The sequence below is a fragment of the Poecilia latipinna genome, unplaced genomic scaffold (assembly GCF_001443285.1).
Source record: "Poecilia latipinna isolate Pla-1442-1.1 unplaced genomic scaffold, P_latipinna-1.0 Scaffold239, whole genome shotgun sequence".
NCBI classification, from domain to species: domain Eukaryota; kingdom Metazoa; phylum Chordata; class Actinopteri; order Cyprinodontiformes; family Poeciliidae; genus Poecilia; species Poecilia latipinna.
Window position 1 is genome coordinate 223,148 of NW_015112855.1, and position 16,965 is coordinate 240,112.

The window sequence follows — 16,965 nt, forward strand, 5'->3', positions numbered from 1 at the left end:
AGTTTGGATTTATTACTTCATTAATCTACTGTTATGTTCTCGTGTTCCCTCCCTGCATCCTCATGTTTCTTCCTTGCTTATGTCTTTCTACAATTCCCTCCGTTCCTGCTCTCTCTTTCTCTTTCTCTCCATCTCTCTCCAAATCTCACCCTTTCTTTTTTTCCCTTTTCTTCCTCTGCGCCTGCCTTAATGCATTCACACCGCCCCTTCATTCACGCAGATGTTTTATTCATCAAAGCGGGTATTCTTCAACCACCCCCCCGGCATCTTGCTTCGCTCCGCCCCATCGCCCTCTTCCTCCTCCTCCTCCTCTTCTTCCTCCAGCCCAACACATGGTGCGTCCCCAGAGGCCAGCACGCTCCCACTTGCTTCCCCCTACTCCTTCCTAATGCACTTGCTCTTCCTTACTTGTGGGTCTTTACGAAGCCTAGACCACATGTAGTGTTTTAGCTACTCATTTAAAACAAAGTTATGCAAAGATTCACATTTTTCAGGGTGGGACAAAACCTTCTCAACTGATGCGCCGCGAGCAAGCGGAAAAAACTTGCAAAAAAAAAAAAAAAAACGTACGCCGTACAAAACTGGAACAAATGTTTCGGCTAGAAGTAAAACACAGGCACCGTTTGAAGAGGCTGTGACTTTGATGTATAAAATCAATAACCATAAACACAGTCTGCTGCGCCCTTTCGACGGGAATCAGAGCCGAGAGGCATAAATAGAGATGATGTCATGAAACGACACTGGCCAGCCGACAGCCTGCAGACTGATCATCTCAGGGATGTGTCATCCAGAGGAAAGCTGCTGTCAAACAGCCTGGTAGTGTACTTTATTATTTATTAGTGTGGCAGTGATCTCACCACTGCGGCGGGTCTTTGTGCGGTGCCAGTTTATTCCTGTCAAATCTCTGGGCTTTTTTTTTGTAAAATCTGAAGGTCTTCTTGAGAACGACTCGTCAGACTTGAAGAAACAAAAGCACAGGGGAAGAAGCATCTGGTCTGGGTTAAGTTAACATTATCGTTCAAAATCAATTTCGGTAAAAGCATCATCTGGTACAATACCTTGCAAAAATAATCATGCGCCCACAACCTGTCCATATTTTTGCCACGAGCAGGCATTTCAAGGTATTTTATGTGATCGAAGAACACAGAGAGCAAATCTGTAAGGTGAAAGGTAAGGGTCACGGGCCGTGCAAAAAAATCTCTGTCCCGCTTCATCAGCACTTTGTAGAAATTCGTTTTATTTCAATTACAGCAACAGGTATTTTCTGGTGTGTCTCAAACAAGCTTTGCACATTCAGAAACTGAACAGAGCCTGCATGCAGGACGAGTTTGATCACTGAACCTTCTTGCACATGTTTGCCGATTCGGTTTATTGTGGAAACCTGCAAACGATGGTTTCTTCGATGCTCGTCTGTCAAAAAAAAAAAAAAAAAAAAGCAGGGCTGGGAAATGTTAGAAAAACAAGCAACTGGTATGTTATTGTTTAAAAATGACATTCATATTTTGCGATTCTTCTTCTCTTTCTTCATTGTCGTGTCTCTAGGCGTCTTTTCTGTGGCGTGTCAGTAAAAGCAATGGGAGTTCATAACTGGAACATGAATGTATAACATTTAAAGCCCACAAAATATTCTTTGCAGATCAACATGGTTCTCATGTTGTGATTTGGGTTAGTAACTTTATTAAGAGGTACCAGTAGAAAAAAAATGCTAAAAGTTTACGTAATTTTCCTCTTAATCTGCATTTTTGCACTACTTTGTGAAGATTTATCACTTAAAAGTCCAAAGAAATACATTGTCCGTTTTTGGATGTACCATGACAAAAAAATGTGAAAGGTGAAAGATAGACTGTGCAGTACATATTTGTCCTTTTTATATTGTAATACAAGGAAATTATGTTTTTTATTATTATTATTATTTTTACATAACATTAATTTATACAGGTGTTTAGCACCAAAGTATAACAAGATTTTTTATTTTTTTTTAAAGTCTATTCTTCATCCTTTGGAAAACAGGAACATTGAAGATAACTTACTTTCTACTTTATTGGTACAGGAATGGCAAGGTTATGTGAATTTTCACAGACTCGATAAAGTTTTGATCTGAATTTTTCACTTTTAAAAGAAACCAGAAATGCCCTGGAGGAGCCTGAACCTGCACCTCACAGCTCTCGGTGTTATCTTCCTAAAACAAACCCTGCCTCCTTTTCCTGTCCTCACCAAACTCTTTTATTCATTTATCCCACTTAGTTCAGCAAATTATGCCCACTGCAGTAAGATTTTATTTTTTCCATTCAACATGCATATTTTAAATAGTGCCTATTGTGTATTTAGACGCCCCTGTTTCCTCCAACTACTTGAAAAACGGATCGCTTTGAGAACTGATGGCACTCACTTAATTCTCTGCTGCCGGGTCTCAACGCACGAGAGACACAATCAGTCACTCGGTTAATGACCTCTATAATGAATGTCACTCGCTGAATCCATTCTATACCATTATCTCTTTTGGTCCCTGGCTCTCCTGTCTTTGAACGGTTTTTATCTTGACCAACAACCTGCTGCCCTCATCTTCCTCTCCAGCCGTCGTCTCAAGCTGTTTGTTTCTATTTCTAACTCATCTCCCACTTTAAACATTTTATTCAAGCTGCTTTTCTTCAAATATTTTTTTTCTTCAACCTGTAATCTTAACTCCGATTCTTGAAGCATCAGTCATTTCCTCAGAGTCCTACGCATTTTATCTCAGCAGCGATTTCTTTCGGCGTCACTTTCATTGCATTTTCTCCCAGCTGTCAGACTCGATTTACAACTAATTGAGTTTGCATTTGTTTTACTTTCACTCCTCACTCTTAACTTAAAAAAGTCAGACTGTTGTGCCCTGCAAGTCTTTAATAGGGTATTTGAACACTGAAAAACAGCACAAATACTGTCTAATAAACAAGGATCAGCTATTCTAGTATTTAGACCACTGCACAATTTAAATAACTAGTTATTGTTTCTCAAATGATTTTCTTTAGACTTTTACAACCTTTTGCTCAAATTCACAGAATAAAAAGGACAAAAGAAAAAGAATAAATTGAACATGAAAATACATTTCTTAAGAAGAAACTAGGAAATTCTTGCCTCATCAAAATAATTGATGTAAAACATAGATTTTTTTTTTTTTTTTTTGCAGTCCTAAGAGAGTTTTCAGTGTGCTGCATAATTAGCTCTATAACCTTTACACCTGGCTCTGTGTTCACACTCATTCCTGCCTCTGGCTACTTTACATTCACATCTCACCCAAACAGAATTTCAGAAATACATGATGCAAAATATTAGACGTTTCCAACATCTGTGAACCATCCTTCCATATTTTTGTGTCTACTCATACTTTATCATTTTTTTTTTGTAATTGTTGACTAGTTGCTGTAATGCCAATAAAGATATAGTTTTTTTTATTTATTTATTTATTAGATGGCCATCTTAGAATTGACAAAAGTGTAAATCAAAGCTGATACTTTTTTTCCAAACAGGTACTCCTTATACGCCATGTTAACTTTTGTGACGTGTTATTTTAAAGAAACTATAAAACAAAATGTATTCTGTGTCCATCTTTGATTTCCTGTCTCTTGTCATTTCGTCCAGTCTGAGTAAAGATCACAGTCTACCCTTTTTGTCTTCTCCATTTATAAATCCTCCTCTTCCCAACTGTCTCCTCTTCCCACGTCGCTTCCTGTCTTGACTTTTAAACCCGGTCCATTTTCGTGATAAAAAGCAGCATTTGCTTATTTCGAGCATTTTTCTTCTCGAGCTTCATCCGGCTCTCTGTGTGGGATCCGTCTCCTCTCCCTATCGGCAGGATTAGATTTCTCAGTCTAACATGCATATCTACTTTATCACACCCAAAACTAATCTGATCTCTGCCTACCGCATTTCTTCTCCAGCTTGTTCTGTGCTACTAACTCCTATGTTGTGCTTCTACCTCCCCTGGTGTAAAAATACAAATTGCTTCTGCAGAACCAACAGATTTAATTTCTGTCTGTCCTCTCTTCTCGCCGTTCACCAGTTTATCCTTTCACAAACTAATTTAGTGCGGATCCTCGCTTCCGTCTTCCTGACTTGCGCCTCCCTTGCATCTCATGAATTTTTTCTTTGTATCGTTCAGCTCTGCGAGGCGTTGCCCCCTGTGTTACAGCGAGTGTAATCACATATCTGCCCTTTCTGTCGGCTTTTATCTCCACCTGTAAGGTTCACTGTCTGCTGGGAACTTCCTGAAGCCACCAACTACTTTCAGAGCTAATAAATGGTGCGCTGCTATGTCAGAGATGCAGAGTATGCATTTTTATTTTAGGTAAAAGCTACTTCTGTTATAAATAAAAACCAAAATATTCTTGTTTTCTGTGTTTTCATATGTTACCGTGACCTCATATATCACAAGGTATGATAAGATTTTGGCACAGTGAGTCAGTAGGTTCTCTAAAACTATCACTCAAGGCAAAAATCAATAAATCAATTAGATATAGAAACTTGTCCTAAAAAGCCACCAGAAGGATTTTCCCATCATACAGAACAGTTTATGAAAAGATTGATGGATGGAAAAGTAGCAAGATACATTTTTTAAATCATTAGATTTTGGAGCCAGATAACTCCTCTAACACCAAAACGAGCTTTTTACAACACGTCTCTAAAGTAAAAAAGCGCTATGAGCCATCTGGACCACCAGAGCACAACGCTGACACTCAAAAGAAGCAGTTGTTGTTAACAAGAAAAAACACTTTCTAATGGAAATATAACTCAAATCGATGTTACTTATTGGCAACACAGAAAGTGATGGAGTGAGCACTTTTACTTTCACTATAGATTCTCTATGCAGGAAATGTGTGTGAGTAAAGAGGGAGGATTTCTCCTCATCCAGCCTCTCTATTCAGAATACTTTTTTTTTTGCCTCCGGTGAATATGAAGCAATTGTAAAGTTGGCTTCCAGGGCTGAAGGACAGGAACATAACGCAGTTCATGCCAAATTGAAAACAAAAAGCTCCAGTGTGGGTGTTATTAGGGAAATATACTCTGTTTTAGTGAAGCTTGGGCTTTTTGTGCTTCTTTTTTTGTAAAACATATTGGCTGATCTCAGCAGATAGCGCCATTATAAATGAAATCAAAACAGTTTTCAACAAATGGTCTTCCTACACATTTACCCGCTATAATTAACGGCAGCCACCAATTGTTATCTGACGATGGTGTTTGATTGCAGCTGCTTTTTGAATTTTACGTCAGAACTTTAGCTTCCCTTGTGTAGGATGAGCTTGAACTGGATTTTTGGGGGCTTACGGCAAGGTGTGAAAATGTAAAAGCGGACAGTCACATTATTACAAGGTTTACGTGCTACAAGTTTATAAAACTGAGATTTTCAGCTGCTTCTCTTCACTGCTGCTCTTACACGGTACTTATAAGAAGTTATGGGAGCTGGAAAACATCTTGCATATCAGAGCAGATACGCCGAGCAGAACCTGAACAGACGATGTGTCTGCCTGATGGCAGCCAGAACTTTGGTTTTATTCAGTCATAGTTTATCACAAGGAGTTTATTCTCCACTTTTGGGAGTTACTGTACATACAATCTGGACTCCCAACAAAGAGCTTTCATATTTATCTGAATCTAACATTTTTGTAATTCAAACCAAGCTTATGCTCCAACACCAAACTCTAAACCTGTATCAACATCAACAATAGCCCTTACGTTTAATACCTTTACATTTGACAAGCACATTTTGATTGTACAGGAAGCGTATCTGATGATGGTCATGAATGTATTCGACTAAGTGGAAGGTTAGAAACCAACTTTTCGATCAGTTTTGCTCTTTGGCCAGCAGACATCCTCTGAGGTTTGGACTCACTAATATAAAACACCACAGCAGCTGTTTCATTCCCAGTTTAGATTAATTATTTAAGAAGGCAGATGTCAGGTCACGAGAAATTTGCAGGCGCTTAAGAGCTGATTTTTTTTTTCAGTCAGTGAGTGTATTTCTCTTCTGTTTCCTTATAACATCAGACTTTTCTGTAAACTCAGTTGAGCCCATTTTGACCTAGTTTGGCATAATGTAGAACATGACATTGTCAGATTTTATTGTTATTTTTTATATTTAAAACCAAAATGAAATTTATTTCAAAAACATGTTTCCATGCAGATATGTTACTCCGGTGATGTTACATAAGATGCTGATGCTCCAACAAAGCCGCTGCCAGAAAACGTTGAGTTGCTCAGACGAGCTGAAGTAGAATGAGTTTAGGGTGCCTGCACTGCCACTGTTTTGGTAAATCACATAACACAGAATTTAGTCATTTTATCAGTGAGGACACTAAACCTTAACCAATCAGATGGAACGTAAACAGGAAATGCAACGGATTTGCCACTACTGGCAGGTTTGAAGACAATCCTCATTCTCACCGTTTGCCTCCGAATCCTCATTAAAGGCTCAGTTTAACCCATTTGTAAATCAAATGTGACGTGTTACAGAATGTCAAAATCTATCAAAAATCACTCATCCTGTACTGTTTCTACTAATCCCCGATGAACAGTTTAAGGCATGTGTCTCAGAAAAGTAAAACCTTGCGTTATGTGAAATCCCACATTGGAAATCTATATTTTATTACCCATTTGGGTTTTTGTTGCCTTCAAAGAAATGGTGGCATCTTTAAGCTTGGCACAAACAGATGAAGAAACTGTTAATGATTAAGTGAGTTTTCCCACAATGTGGGTTTATTATTTAATTCCTTGCTCACCTCTGGGGATCCAACTGGGGATATTTGAGAGAGTAAATTAGAATAAACCATCTAAATGTCTCTTTTAAAGAGTTAGATTCTGGCTAAGCTAAGGCTGAATGTGTTTTGTTGTCACCCTGACTATTTTTTGTCTGACTTTTGTATTTTGTGCCTTGTGTTTCTGAGTTATTTTTGTGTGAAAGTTGATTATTATTCTACATTTCTAATCTCCTCAGTTCCTTAGACTTGTTCCCTGCTGTTTCCAGTCCCTTGGTCTCTGCATTTGGGTCCTCATCAAATTTGAAACGTCACCACCACATCTTGTTTTCCCACAAGATGAGAAAACAATTTTTTAGATTTTCTTTGAAGTTAGGTTTAGGTGCAGCCTGCGCTACACTAATCTCTTTTCAGAGCTAGTGTGCTACAAAGGGACACCAGCGCAGTTGTTCACGCATCAAACCTGACTCAGATCTGATGCCGACTTCTGTTTCTGACTGAAAAAATAAAAATAAAGATACGACTCCCTCTGTGGAAAACCAAGGTTTCCAAGTGTTGATGAAAACCCCGGGCAAGCTCAGCTCCTGCCTGTGAGAGTGATCCGTAGAGTTTCAGGGAAAAACCGAATCAAAGCCACAAAGACAGGATAAGGGGGGCAGGGGGTAACGGCGGGGCCGGACGGAAAACCGAAAGAAACACAGAGCAAACAAGGTTAGTAGATGTCTGGAGATTTATAGGAGTTGCAGAATCAATTCGTCCCTGACTATTCCTCGTCATCCCTCTTTCTTTTTCTTTCTGTTTGCCCCGGGGCGGTGAGGAGACGCTACAACTCCCGACACCTACGCAGGAAGAGCTCAGCAACAACAGACCGGGCTGATTTCCCTTGTTCTCGCTCACCTCTCTTCATCCATTTCCCCCGGAAGCTTCACCTCTTTATTATTCTCACTCAGTTCATCCGTCTCCCTACATCCACAACTAAAACCGTTGTCATACTCCGCCCTCTCCTTTCAAGCCGACTCCATTATTTCTCCATTTTCCTTGTTAAGTTATTGCAAAACATTTTTCTTTTCCTTTTTAATATTTATCATTTTATTTTTGCAATTATTTCTATCCCCTCTGTCTTCATTTATTAGACTTAAATCTTTTTTCAAAATAATTAACAAATCATAGTTTAGGATTTGGGAAACATCAAAAAGTTAAAAGGTTTTTTACTCACAGTAGGAAGTGACATGTGATGCCATAAATTCAACATCATGTCACTTCCTTCTCCAATAAACTACAGTGGGGAGAAAAAAAACTTGACCTTTGTGTTGTTGTGTTTCAATGCAAAGAATAGACATAATTGCTAAACGTGAATTGTATTGCTAGTTGCATTTGGCTTGGTTTCAGAGCATTAACTCGTTCTCGTCAATCCCAGCTCCAAGCTCCAACTTCCATCAAATTATTTTCATTCACTGTCATAAAATCTACCACTTTAAAACATTCCCACATCTCTTCATGATTCCTCGTTTTTAAGTCGCTGCCCGTCTCATTTTCTTATTTTAACTGATCTCACATCACCGGTCCAGAGGAGCTCCGGTCTGGAAATCTGCATCCTTTCTGGTAATGTTTTGGTGGGATCCGTCCACACACAGACCAAACTTTTTACCGCATTTCTTTCCCGGTAAATAACTTTTCTCTCCTAAATCCGATTATCTGAAATGATCTCCACCGCTTTCCTATTTCTCCCTAATAAAGATTTTATTACTTCTTCTCACTCATGTTCCCGTCAGCTCTACTTCTCAGATTTCTCTCCATCCTATAATCCTGGGCTCCTTCATCTCTCTTTCACTTTGTCACGACACTTCTCTTTCTGCTCTCCTCATTTCTTATCTCTCTGCTCATCTCATCTCATCCCCTCCCTCCGTCTCGGTGGGAGGCTGGAAAACGCTCCGTCTCGCTCATGAAAGAGAAGTGCCGCATCCTTCTTCCAGCTCTCTTTTGACTCGAAATAAAAAGAAATGTAAAATATCCCCCAGACTCACATATAGTCGCACACAACCTAGCCTCCATACTCTCTTATATCAAGTCAATGGCTGAGGCAATATAAAGGGACAGAGAAGAGGGATGATGTCTTGAAAAGAGTTTGGTGTATTGGGCAAGGTGAGAAAAGATGCAGCAGCTTTTGTGTCTGGGTTATAGCAGGCGAAAAGATGACAAATTAAAAAATAGCAACTGCCTCTGTGTGTGTGTGTCTGCATGTGAATGCCTGTGTGTTACAGACAAAGTAACAGGTAGCTCGGGAGGAGGAATATGTGTGTGTGTGTGTGTGTGTGTGTGTGTGTTTTCATGTTGTTCGGCTCAACATGACAAAAGAGAGAAAACGGAGTGGATCAAAAAGGAAGTCAGTGTGGGACAAGAACAAAGAATCCCTGACAGTCTGCGTTACTTTACCAGAGCACACTTAAAGACGTAACACAAAAACAGAGGGATGCATTCGCTGCTCCTTATTTTCATCGCGTCTTCAGCTTCTACATAAATAATGTGGAAGCAAACATTGGTTTGTTTCTACCTCTAATGTCTATGTGTTTTTTTATTTTTTATTTTTTTATTAAATCAAGTAATAATTCAAATGCCTTCAAGTTTTCAAACATTTATGTCAGGGTTAGCATATTGAGAAAGAATATATAAAAAATGTATCTTGGGTTTTGGGTAAAAAAAAAAACAGTTAAAAGAATTAAAGAAAGAAATTATAAAATGAATTGCAAAAGTTTGATTGTGAATTTTTTTTTTTCATTCACACAGAACTAAACATGGTGCTGAAACACCCACAAACAACCAACATGATGTTTGAGCTAAATGTACTTTAGCTCGTTGCAAAGATGCAACAAAGTTTTTGTTGTCATGAAAAAGATCCTGTTAACATTCTTGGAGTGCAAAACAGACCCTCAGAATGCTACTGCCACCCCCGTGCTTCACAGTTGAGCTGAGTGTTTGACTCTCTGCAAATATGTTAAGCTTTAAAGCAGAGGTTCCCAAACTGTGGGACGCGGCCACTAGGGGGGGCGCCGTGCCATTGCAGGGGGGCGCAGGAAGCCGTCTGGATGAAAAAAAAAAAAACATGAACGCTGTATGCCCTGGGTTTTTACCTTAGAATGGCCAACTCTGTTATTCCTATATCAATTTGATACAGTAGGGGCTTCAGCACTTCCCATATTTGTGTCCTCTGTCACTTTTATCAGCAGTTAAAACTGTTTAATCCGCTGTTAACATGTTGTAACCTGTTTTTCCGAGCAGCCTTTAAACGCAACATGAGCGCTACGACGCTCGCGCTGGGTTTCCACCTGTGAAGGAGACCTGCTGCTGCTGCTGGGCGGAGCTACGTAGGTTTGTGTTAGAATCACGGCAGCAAACCAGCAAAACACAAAGAACTTTTCACTTTTCACAGTTTTTCCCTCCAAACTAACCGACTGAGTTGAGTAAAGCTGTTGGATGCAGGTAATGTTAACTAAAGATGACTAGCTAATATCAATACAGAACCTTAAGCTTAACAAGTAGCCTGTAGGCTACTGGTGTTGTCTATTTTCAGCTACGATTCATTTTGCTCCCAAAAAAGTTGATTTCCCCCCGTTCATCTGGAGCCGGGGCAGAGTATAACAGGGAGTCTCCAAGAATCCACCCCCCACTCCCTTCGCTCACACACATCGTTCAACCAGACAGCTATTTGTAAGCCATAGGGGTGGGGTACAGAAATAGTTTGGAAACCACTGGGGGGGCCCAGGAGAAAAAGTTTGGGAACCACTGCTTTAACATATTCATTATTTAAACTTTGGCTTCCTTCTTAGTTTCTGCTTTCTTAGTCCAAATTGATCATGCCTTTCATCTGAGCGATACAGTTTGGATAAAAAATGTGAACAGAACTTTGTGCTTCAACAGAACAATAAATCCAATTAGCAATTTAATTGGAAGATATTTTCCCTGAAAAGTCTGCTTTGTTCCGAGACACCAACCTATTCAATGAAGCTCTACCTCTTCTGACAAGTAGACTGGTCAAAAATGCAGCTGAAATGGTGTTTTTATTGTTTATGGGATTAGGTGTCGTTGAAAATCAGGCCACGCTCAATAAATAAATAATTAAAATGAATCACTAAAAGGCCAAAATTATATTATGACATTCATACACACGATGGTCTGAACAAAAAGTTCACTGGAACTAAACATGCTAAATATGACCAGTTATTAATCATCCCCTCACAAATGTGCCAGTTAGTATGTTCAAAAGTCTAATGGTTCTGGTTACAATGACCTTCAATGTTTATATGCAATGAGCCTTGATTTTCACTACTGCTGCTGCTGCAACCCAATGAAGGTCCAGTTTATAGCCAAGTTCACACATCCTTTATAGAGTCCGATGTTTCATTGTAGCAACCAGTCAATATAAACCGTGTAGGTTGGGAAGTGCATGGAAAATCGGAGGCAGTAAAGCATGTTATGCCAACCGGAGCAGTCAGAACCAACACATGGATATTATAAAGGTTCAATACCAGAAGAGAAATCTGAAATCGCTCACATTTCAGAGTTTTCTATACCACAGATCAAGCTGTGCCTGCATCTCTTTCTTTGCCCTCATCCATGACTCTCTCCATCCCACTCACCGGTGTAGTCTTCACGGCAGATGCAGGTGTAGCCTCCTTCTCTGCGGGCACACACTCCTCCGTTCAGGCAGGGGTTGGAGTAGCACAGGTTGATCTCCGTCTCGCAGTAATCGCCCGTGAAGCCCACCGGGCACCGGCACCGCAAGCCGGCGATGGGATGGATCGGGCGGAACAAGATGGAAGACGACGAGATGAAGGGCGCCGAGCTATTGAAGTGCAGCACTGAGATGCATTTCATGTAGTTCTGGCAGGGCTCTCGCAAACACACGTTGTCATCGAATGGGAGAACCTTGAACAATGGAAGAGGAGAGAGGAAAGAGAAAGGTACAGACCATCATTGCTTAGTATGCAAGTTGCTTTCATCCCAATTTGTCAGATCCCTCTGTTAGCTGCGTCGCTGTAGATATTCACCGCCACCGGGATCAGGCCTCTGCACACATCATGTTCTCTCTTCCAGCTTTTCAGTTGTTATCTGAACTTTACAATTAAACCAGAACCGGCCGGCCTCCATCTAGCTCAGACTTCAGCCAGCTTTGCAAAAGCGGGAGCAGAGTTTGATGGAAACTTTAATGGCTCTTTTAATGGATATTCCTATGAGTCATAAAAAGCAGTGATGGAAATATTAAAACTCTTCCCTTGTGTGAAGCCGAATCAATAAAATAAAGCATGTTCCATTACAAACCAAGACCTTCAGCCAGAACCTCAATCACTGCTCAGTACTTTCTGTAAGCAGCGATGTACATGATGTGTCGATGTAAAAAGACTCTGCTCCATGGATGGATGGATGGATGGATGGATGGATGGATGGATGGATGGATGGATGGATGGATGGATGGATGGATTTCAGAGTCTGGCTCATCAACTCCATGTATTTCCATGTATTGTTCCATGTTCCATGTATTTCTAATGTTTTCTAAAAGTTTATCAATTAAAACCATTTAATCCTGTCAAAATAAATCTCGTGATTAATTTGATTACTCTAAAACTGCTTGGTGCATGATCCATACTCTACTGGATCCTCAGCTGCATCTATACCTGCTCCTGTGTTGGTGAGGATGAGTGTTTTTTCAGTTCTTCATCGTCACTGTGTTTGTATGAAATGACGCGCCACGTGTCATTGAGAAATTTTCACCGCCACTTGGATTTTTATCCTGATGTTGGCCATTTATGTTGAATGTTTCGGTTCTTTTTGTCCTTGAAAAACCTGTTTATTTCCTCAAAATGTCTCTCTATCCTGAGACACTTTTGATCGTGTCCTCTGTCCTGTTTTCAGCAAATCTGTCATCACTTCCTGTCTTTCATGTGCAAATATTTTCAGTTTCTACGGACAGATTTGCTCTCGCTGGAGAGCCTTTACTCTTTGATGTTGGGTTTGAAGCTGAATCTCCACTTATGCACTTTAAATTGCCAAATGATTTGTTTTTGATGTACACTTTTAAATTGTAAACGTGATTTGTTCTTTTTTTTTCTTTTCTAAAAACAAAAGTATTAGATTAAGATGGATGGCATTAGCGCCTCTCTATAAAATTCCTTCAGTACATATTAGAAATATTATACCGGGAATTCAACGGTATGAGGAGACCTTTAAGTACGGTAGTCTGTCACCAAACTGTGTAAGAACAATTAATTTCCAAAAACCGCCCATTTTCCCCCCCCATCAAATCTGGTAAATTAAATAAAAACTCAACTTGAATTCTTAAATCAAAGTTCTTCTTTCATACCCATGAAATGGCAGCCATACATAATTCACAATGCATCAGATTTCACACGTTCACATGTTCAGATCTGAGTTGTTGTGTTTTTTTCGGTTCTGTGTGCACAGAATTGCTCAGGGCTGTGTAGACGTGTAGATAACTGATGCCCAGTGTTGTGTGCAGGTATGTGGATTTCATGCATGGTGACATATGGTGGTGATATTTGTGTACTCTTGCGTGAAGCCATATGGCTGCTGTGTGATTAGCATCTGGCTCGTGTTACTGTCAGTTCATGTCAGATATTCCTTGGCAAGTCAAGAGAAATCTGAACTATTTGAGGTAGGTGCTTTAACAAACATACGTTCATCTCGACAAATGAGTATCATCTCCATTAAAGCGTGTCAGCACATGAAAGCATTAAGAGCTCTACAACTTCCTGGTAGAGAGTTGTGCTAACTTTGGACATGATGAACGAGAAACTTGGCTGACGTGCATCTTGAAATCCACCTCCAGATTCTTGACCCTTAACTTCCAAATGAAATGTACGCTTCACCTTCTCCTGAAAACAGTACTTTTGTCTCCCTTGACATTGATTCCAATGTTGCCTCTGGTTCAGGAGAGACCTAATACAAGTAACACCACAGGAACGTGGCTTTATTTACAATCTTCTCAAGGCTACAGGTGTCCCTGTGGTGCCGTACTTTCCTTCTCTCCATTCAACCTTCTCCTTGTGGATAATGGCAATAGCTGTCTGTTGGGCAGCTATTAAATCAACCGTTTTCCTTGCAGTTCTGTATTGAAAATATTTTTTTTATTGGGGTAATGTAAAATTCAGAATTTTTGCAAGCCATAATCATCATAATGAACAGAAATAAACAAATAACTGTGCAATTCTACATGTAGCAGGTTTATGAGGTTCACATTTTGAACTGAATTACTGGTACTGAAATCTCTTAACTTTTTGGTTCTTTTTTTGTTTTATTGAGGTGGAGCTTCACATTTGTATTGTTTTGATTGGTAAAGTTTCTGCTTATTAGGTTCTATTTATTTTGAAAGTCAAAGACATTTCACTAATACCTAAAGAAAGAAAGTCAACATTTACAAAAGGGCTTAACTGTCTCCTTTAAATGTATTTTTGGGAATCTAAAACTAACTACGAAATTGATAAAGAATATATGGTTAGTAATAAACTTTTATCAACCTTTTCCTTTTTGAGATAAGCTTTATTCTGTTGTAAATACTTTTTTTTTAAAAAAAAATCATGCTCAAGTAAGACACTAAGTATTGTTCAAGATAAAAAATATAAATTTGTTGTTCAGTAAATAAGGACACGGGACTAAGTGAAGCAGCTACTAGCCTGTTAGCTATGCATGAACATCTCTGTGTCGTGTGTCTTAATGTAAACAAACCTCCATCTGCGTCAGCGACGTCAGCCTGGGCCTGTTCAAATACAGCTGCTCCTCCAGCGTCTCGGAGGGGAAGAAATGGCCGCCCGGCAACGCGGCAGAGAAGCTGACGTTCAGGATGCGTCCCGGTGTCGCGTCCAAGTCCGGCTGGATGTTGAAGATGAAAACGTCCTCGACGGGCACAGAGAGAACCGCGGACACACCCTCCAGGAAGTTTCCGAGCAGCGGGGAGAGGAAGTGCTCCTGGGACATGTTCTGCAGGCGGACGGTGACGCTGCTTCCCAGCATGTCCTCTGTGATGATGAGGACACGCAGGACACATTGGGCTGAGATGCTGTGGACGCCGTCTGAAAAGTGAAGAAAGAGCCAAGAGGGGAAGATTGTTGGTGTGAATCCAAATCTGTTTATTTGTTCACAGGCATATTTTAAAACATGCAGCAAAATACTGTTTAATAAAGATAATAAAACAAAATAAAACATATATCACTTAAATATATATATATATATATATATATATATATATATATATATATATATATAGATAGATAGATAGATAGATAGATAGATAGATAGATAGATAGATAGATAGATACATGTAAAGATCAATAAAAAAAACTAAAAGGTTCTCATAAGATTCAAAATACGTGCACAGAGATACACAATACTTACTACTGGAATTAAATACCAATGAACATGTTTATGTCCAGTCTTTCTAAAGTACAGACAATCTTTATTTTTAATCAACTTGTTCCTCAGATTGGTGAAACAGTTGCCTTTGTTATTGTTTGGTTTTGCAAAAAAAATAAATAAATAAGACATTAAACAGTTAAAGTTGCAAAAAACTGGTTTTGAATGTAGTTGAGTAAATATATTTGGGCCACATCTAAAGTGATGAATACCACATGAAATAATAGCTGCAGCTAAATTACATTTATCAATGTGGTATAAAACCCTCCTGTGTGTTTCGTGTGACCTAATCCAGGACAGCAATGAGAAAAGAAAAACAGAGAGAAATGAAAGAGAAACAGAGACAGAGACGAAATACGCAGTGACTGTAATACAATAAAACAATTGCTCGCTGCGTACTTCACTTGTGTATGATCATAAATTACAGATACATACATTCATGGTAAGAGAGGCTGCCTGCAAATTAAATATTCGGGTAATGGCTGCTGTTTTTAAAGAACTACATCAGCCACAAATCCCTCAATAAACCCATTTTAATTAAACTGTCAAGATAAATAAATTGTTATTTAGTTTTTACATCTATTTTCACCAGAGCAAGTTTATATTTAATCTTCTTGAATTCGTTTATTCAAGTAAGAATAACTTTGAGAAAAGTTGCATTTATGGGTCATATATTATTAAAATAGTAAGAAATCAAAAACAGCGACTGCATTTGGAGAAGTAAACAGACAGCTCTGTGTATTTTGAAAGCAGATTTTGGTCAAGAAAAGGCCCTTGGAGAAAAATATCCTTCTGAACAATCCCATTTGTCACGTGATGAAACATTTCTATCCTGTGGGTTTTACTTCCAGGGTTACAATAAAATCATCCACGAAGCACACAGGGTGGAAACTTCCAACCTTTGGCATCATGCAATGTCTACAGCAGTCAGAATCCAGATGTTTCTGATTTTTAATGACAGCTTCAGATATCACTGCTGGTAAATCTTAATCTCAAATTTCAGCTGTGGTGAAAAGGAATTCACTGAGCATTTAAGAAAATAGACAATTACAGAACCATCAATGTAAATTCATCAATTTCACTTCACAGCATAAATATACTGTATTAAATATTGTTGCGAGTGTTGGAAATACTTTTAAAGCACTCCACGAAAGTTTTAATAAGTCATAAAGATGCGCAAAACAATTATTTCTCATTACTTCCAACACCAGTCGTGCTCCTTTAGTTAGAAACGGTTCATTATTGACCTAAAGCTATTTCATCCACAACCTGTGTTTCATCATCAATACTGGCAGGCTGCATGCAGCTCTGTGTGTCTGTAAAGCAATCCACTGGGACAAAGGGGCCGCACCAACTGGAGGAGGCAATTTCTAACAGTGCGGTGGTGACTTGGTGTTAAAGTCAAACAAATAAAAGACAGTAAATCTTGAATGAATGAGGAAGGCGGCAATATGAGGAAAAAGGCCCCGAAGCAGGAAAACATACTACTGTGATGAAGGAAAGAGAGGAACATGGCAGAAATTGATGGAGGGTGAGGGGCAGAGAAGAGAGGGACACAGAGGATCAGGAGGACAGAGAGGCAGCGGAGGATGAAGGACAGCAAAGGAGGTTTATTAAAAAACCAGGAAGAGGGAAAAGCACGCAACGGTGAAGGAGCGGAGAAAAAAAGAGTGCTTTTAAACCAAATACTTGTTTAAATTTCATTTTATTTTTGTCAATTACTGTGGAATGAAACTGTGCAAACAAAGGTGGGAAAGGAGAGATAACCCCCCCCCCCAAAAAAAAAAAAAAAAAAAAAAAGGGGAAAACAAAAAAA

At 39.3% G+C, this 16,965-nt stretch overlaps 1 protein-coding gene across 3 annotated transcripts in view; it reads right to left on the minus strand.

The window, feature by feature from the left end:
- celsr3 (cadherin, EGF LAG seven-pass G-type receptor 3) overlaps window positions 1-16,965 on the minus strand; it is a 120,954-nt gene that overhangs the window by 71,083 nt on the left and 32,906 nt on the right. For all 3 annotated transcript variants that reach the window (XM_015032401.1, XM_015032399.1, XM_015032400.1), the window contains exons 2-3: window positions 14,466-14,809; window positions 11,363-11,651 (exon numbers count right to left, since the gene is read on the minus strand). In XM_015032401.1, the coding sequence (XP_014887887.1) occupies window positions 11,363-11,651; window positions 14,466-14,809 (633 nt within the window). The remainder of the gene's footprint in view (window positions 1-11,362; window positions 11,652-14,465; window positions 14,810-16,965) is intronic.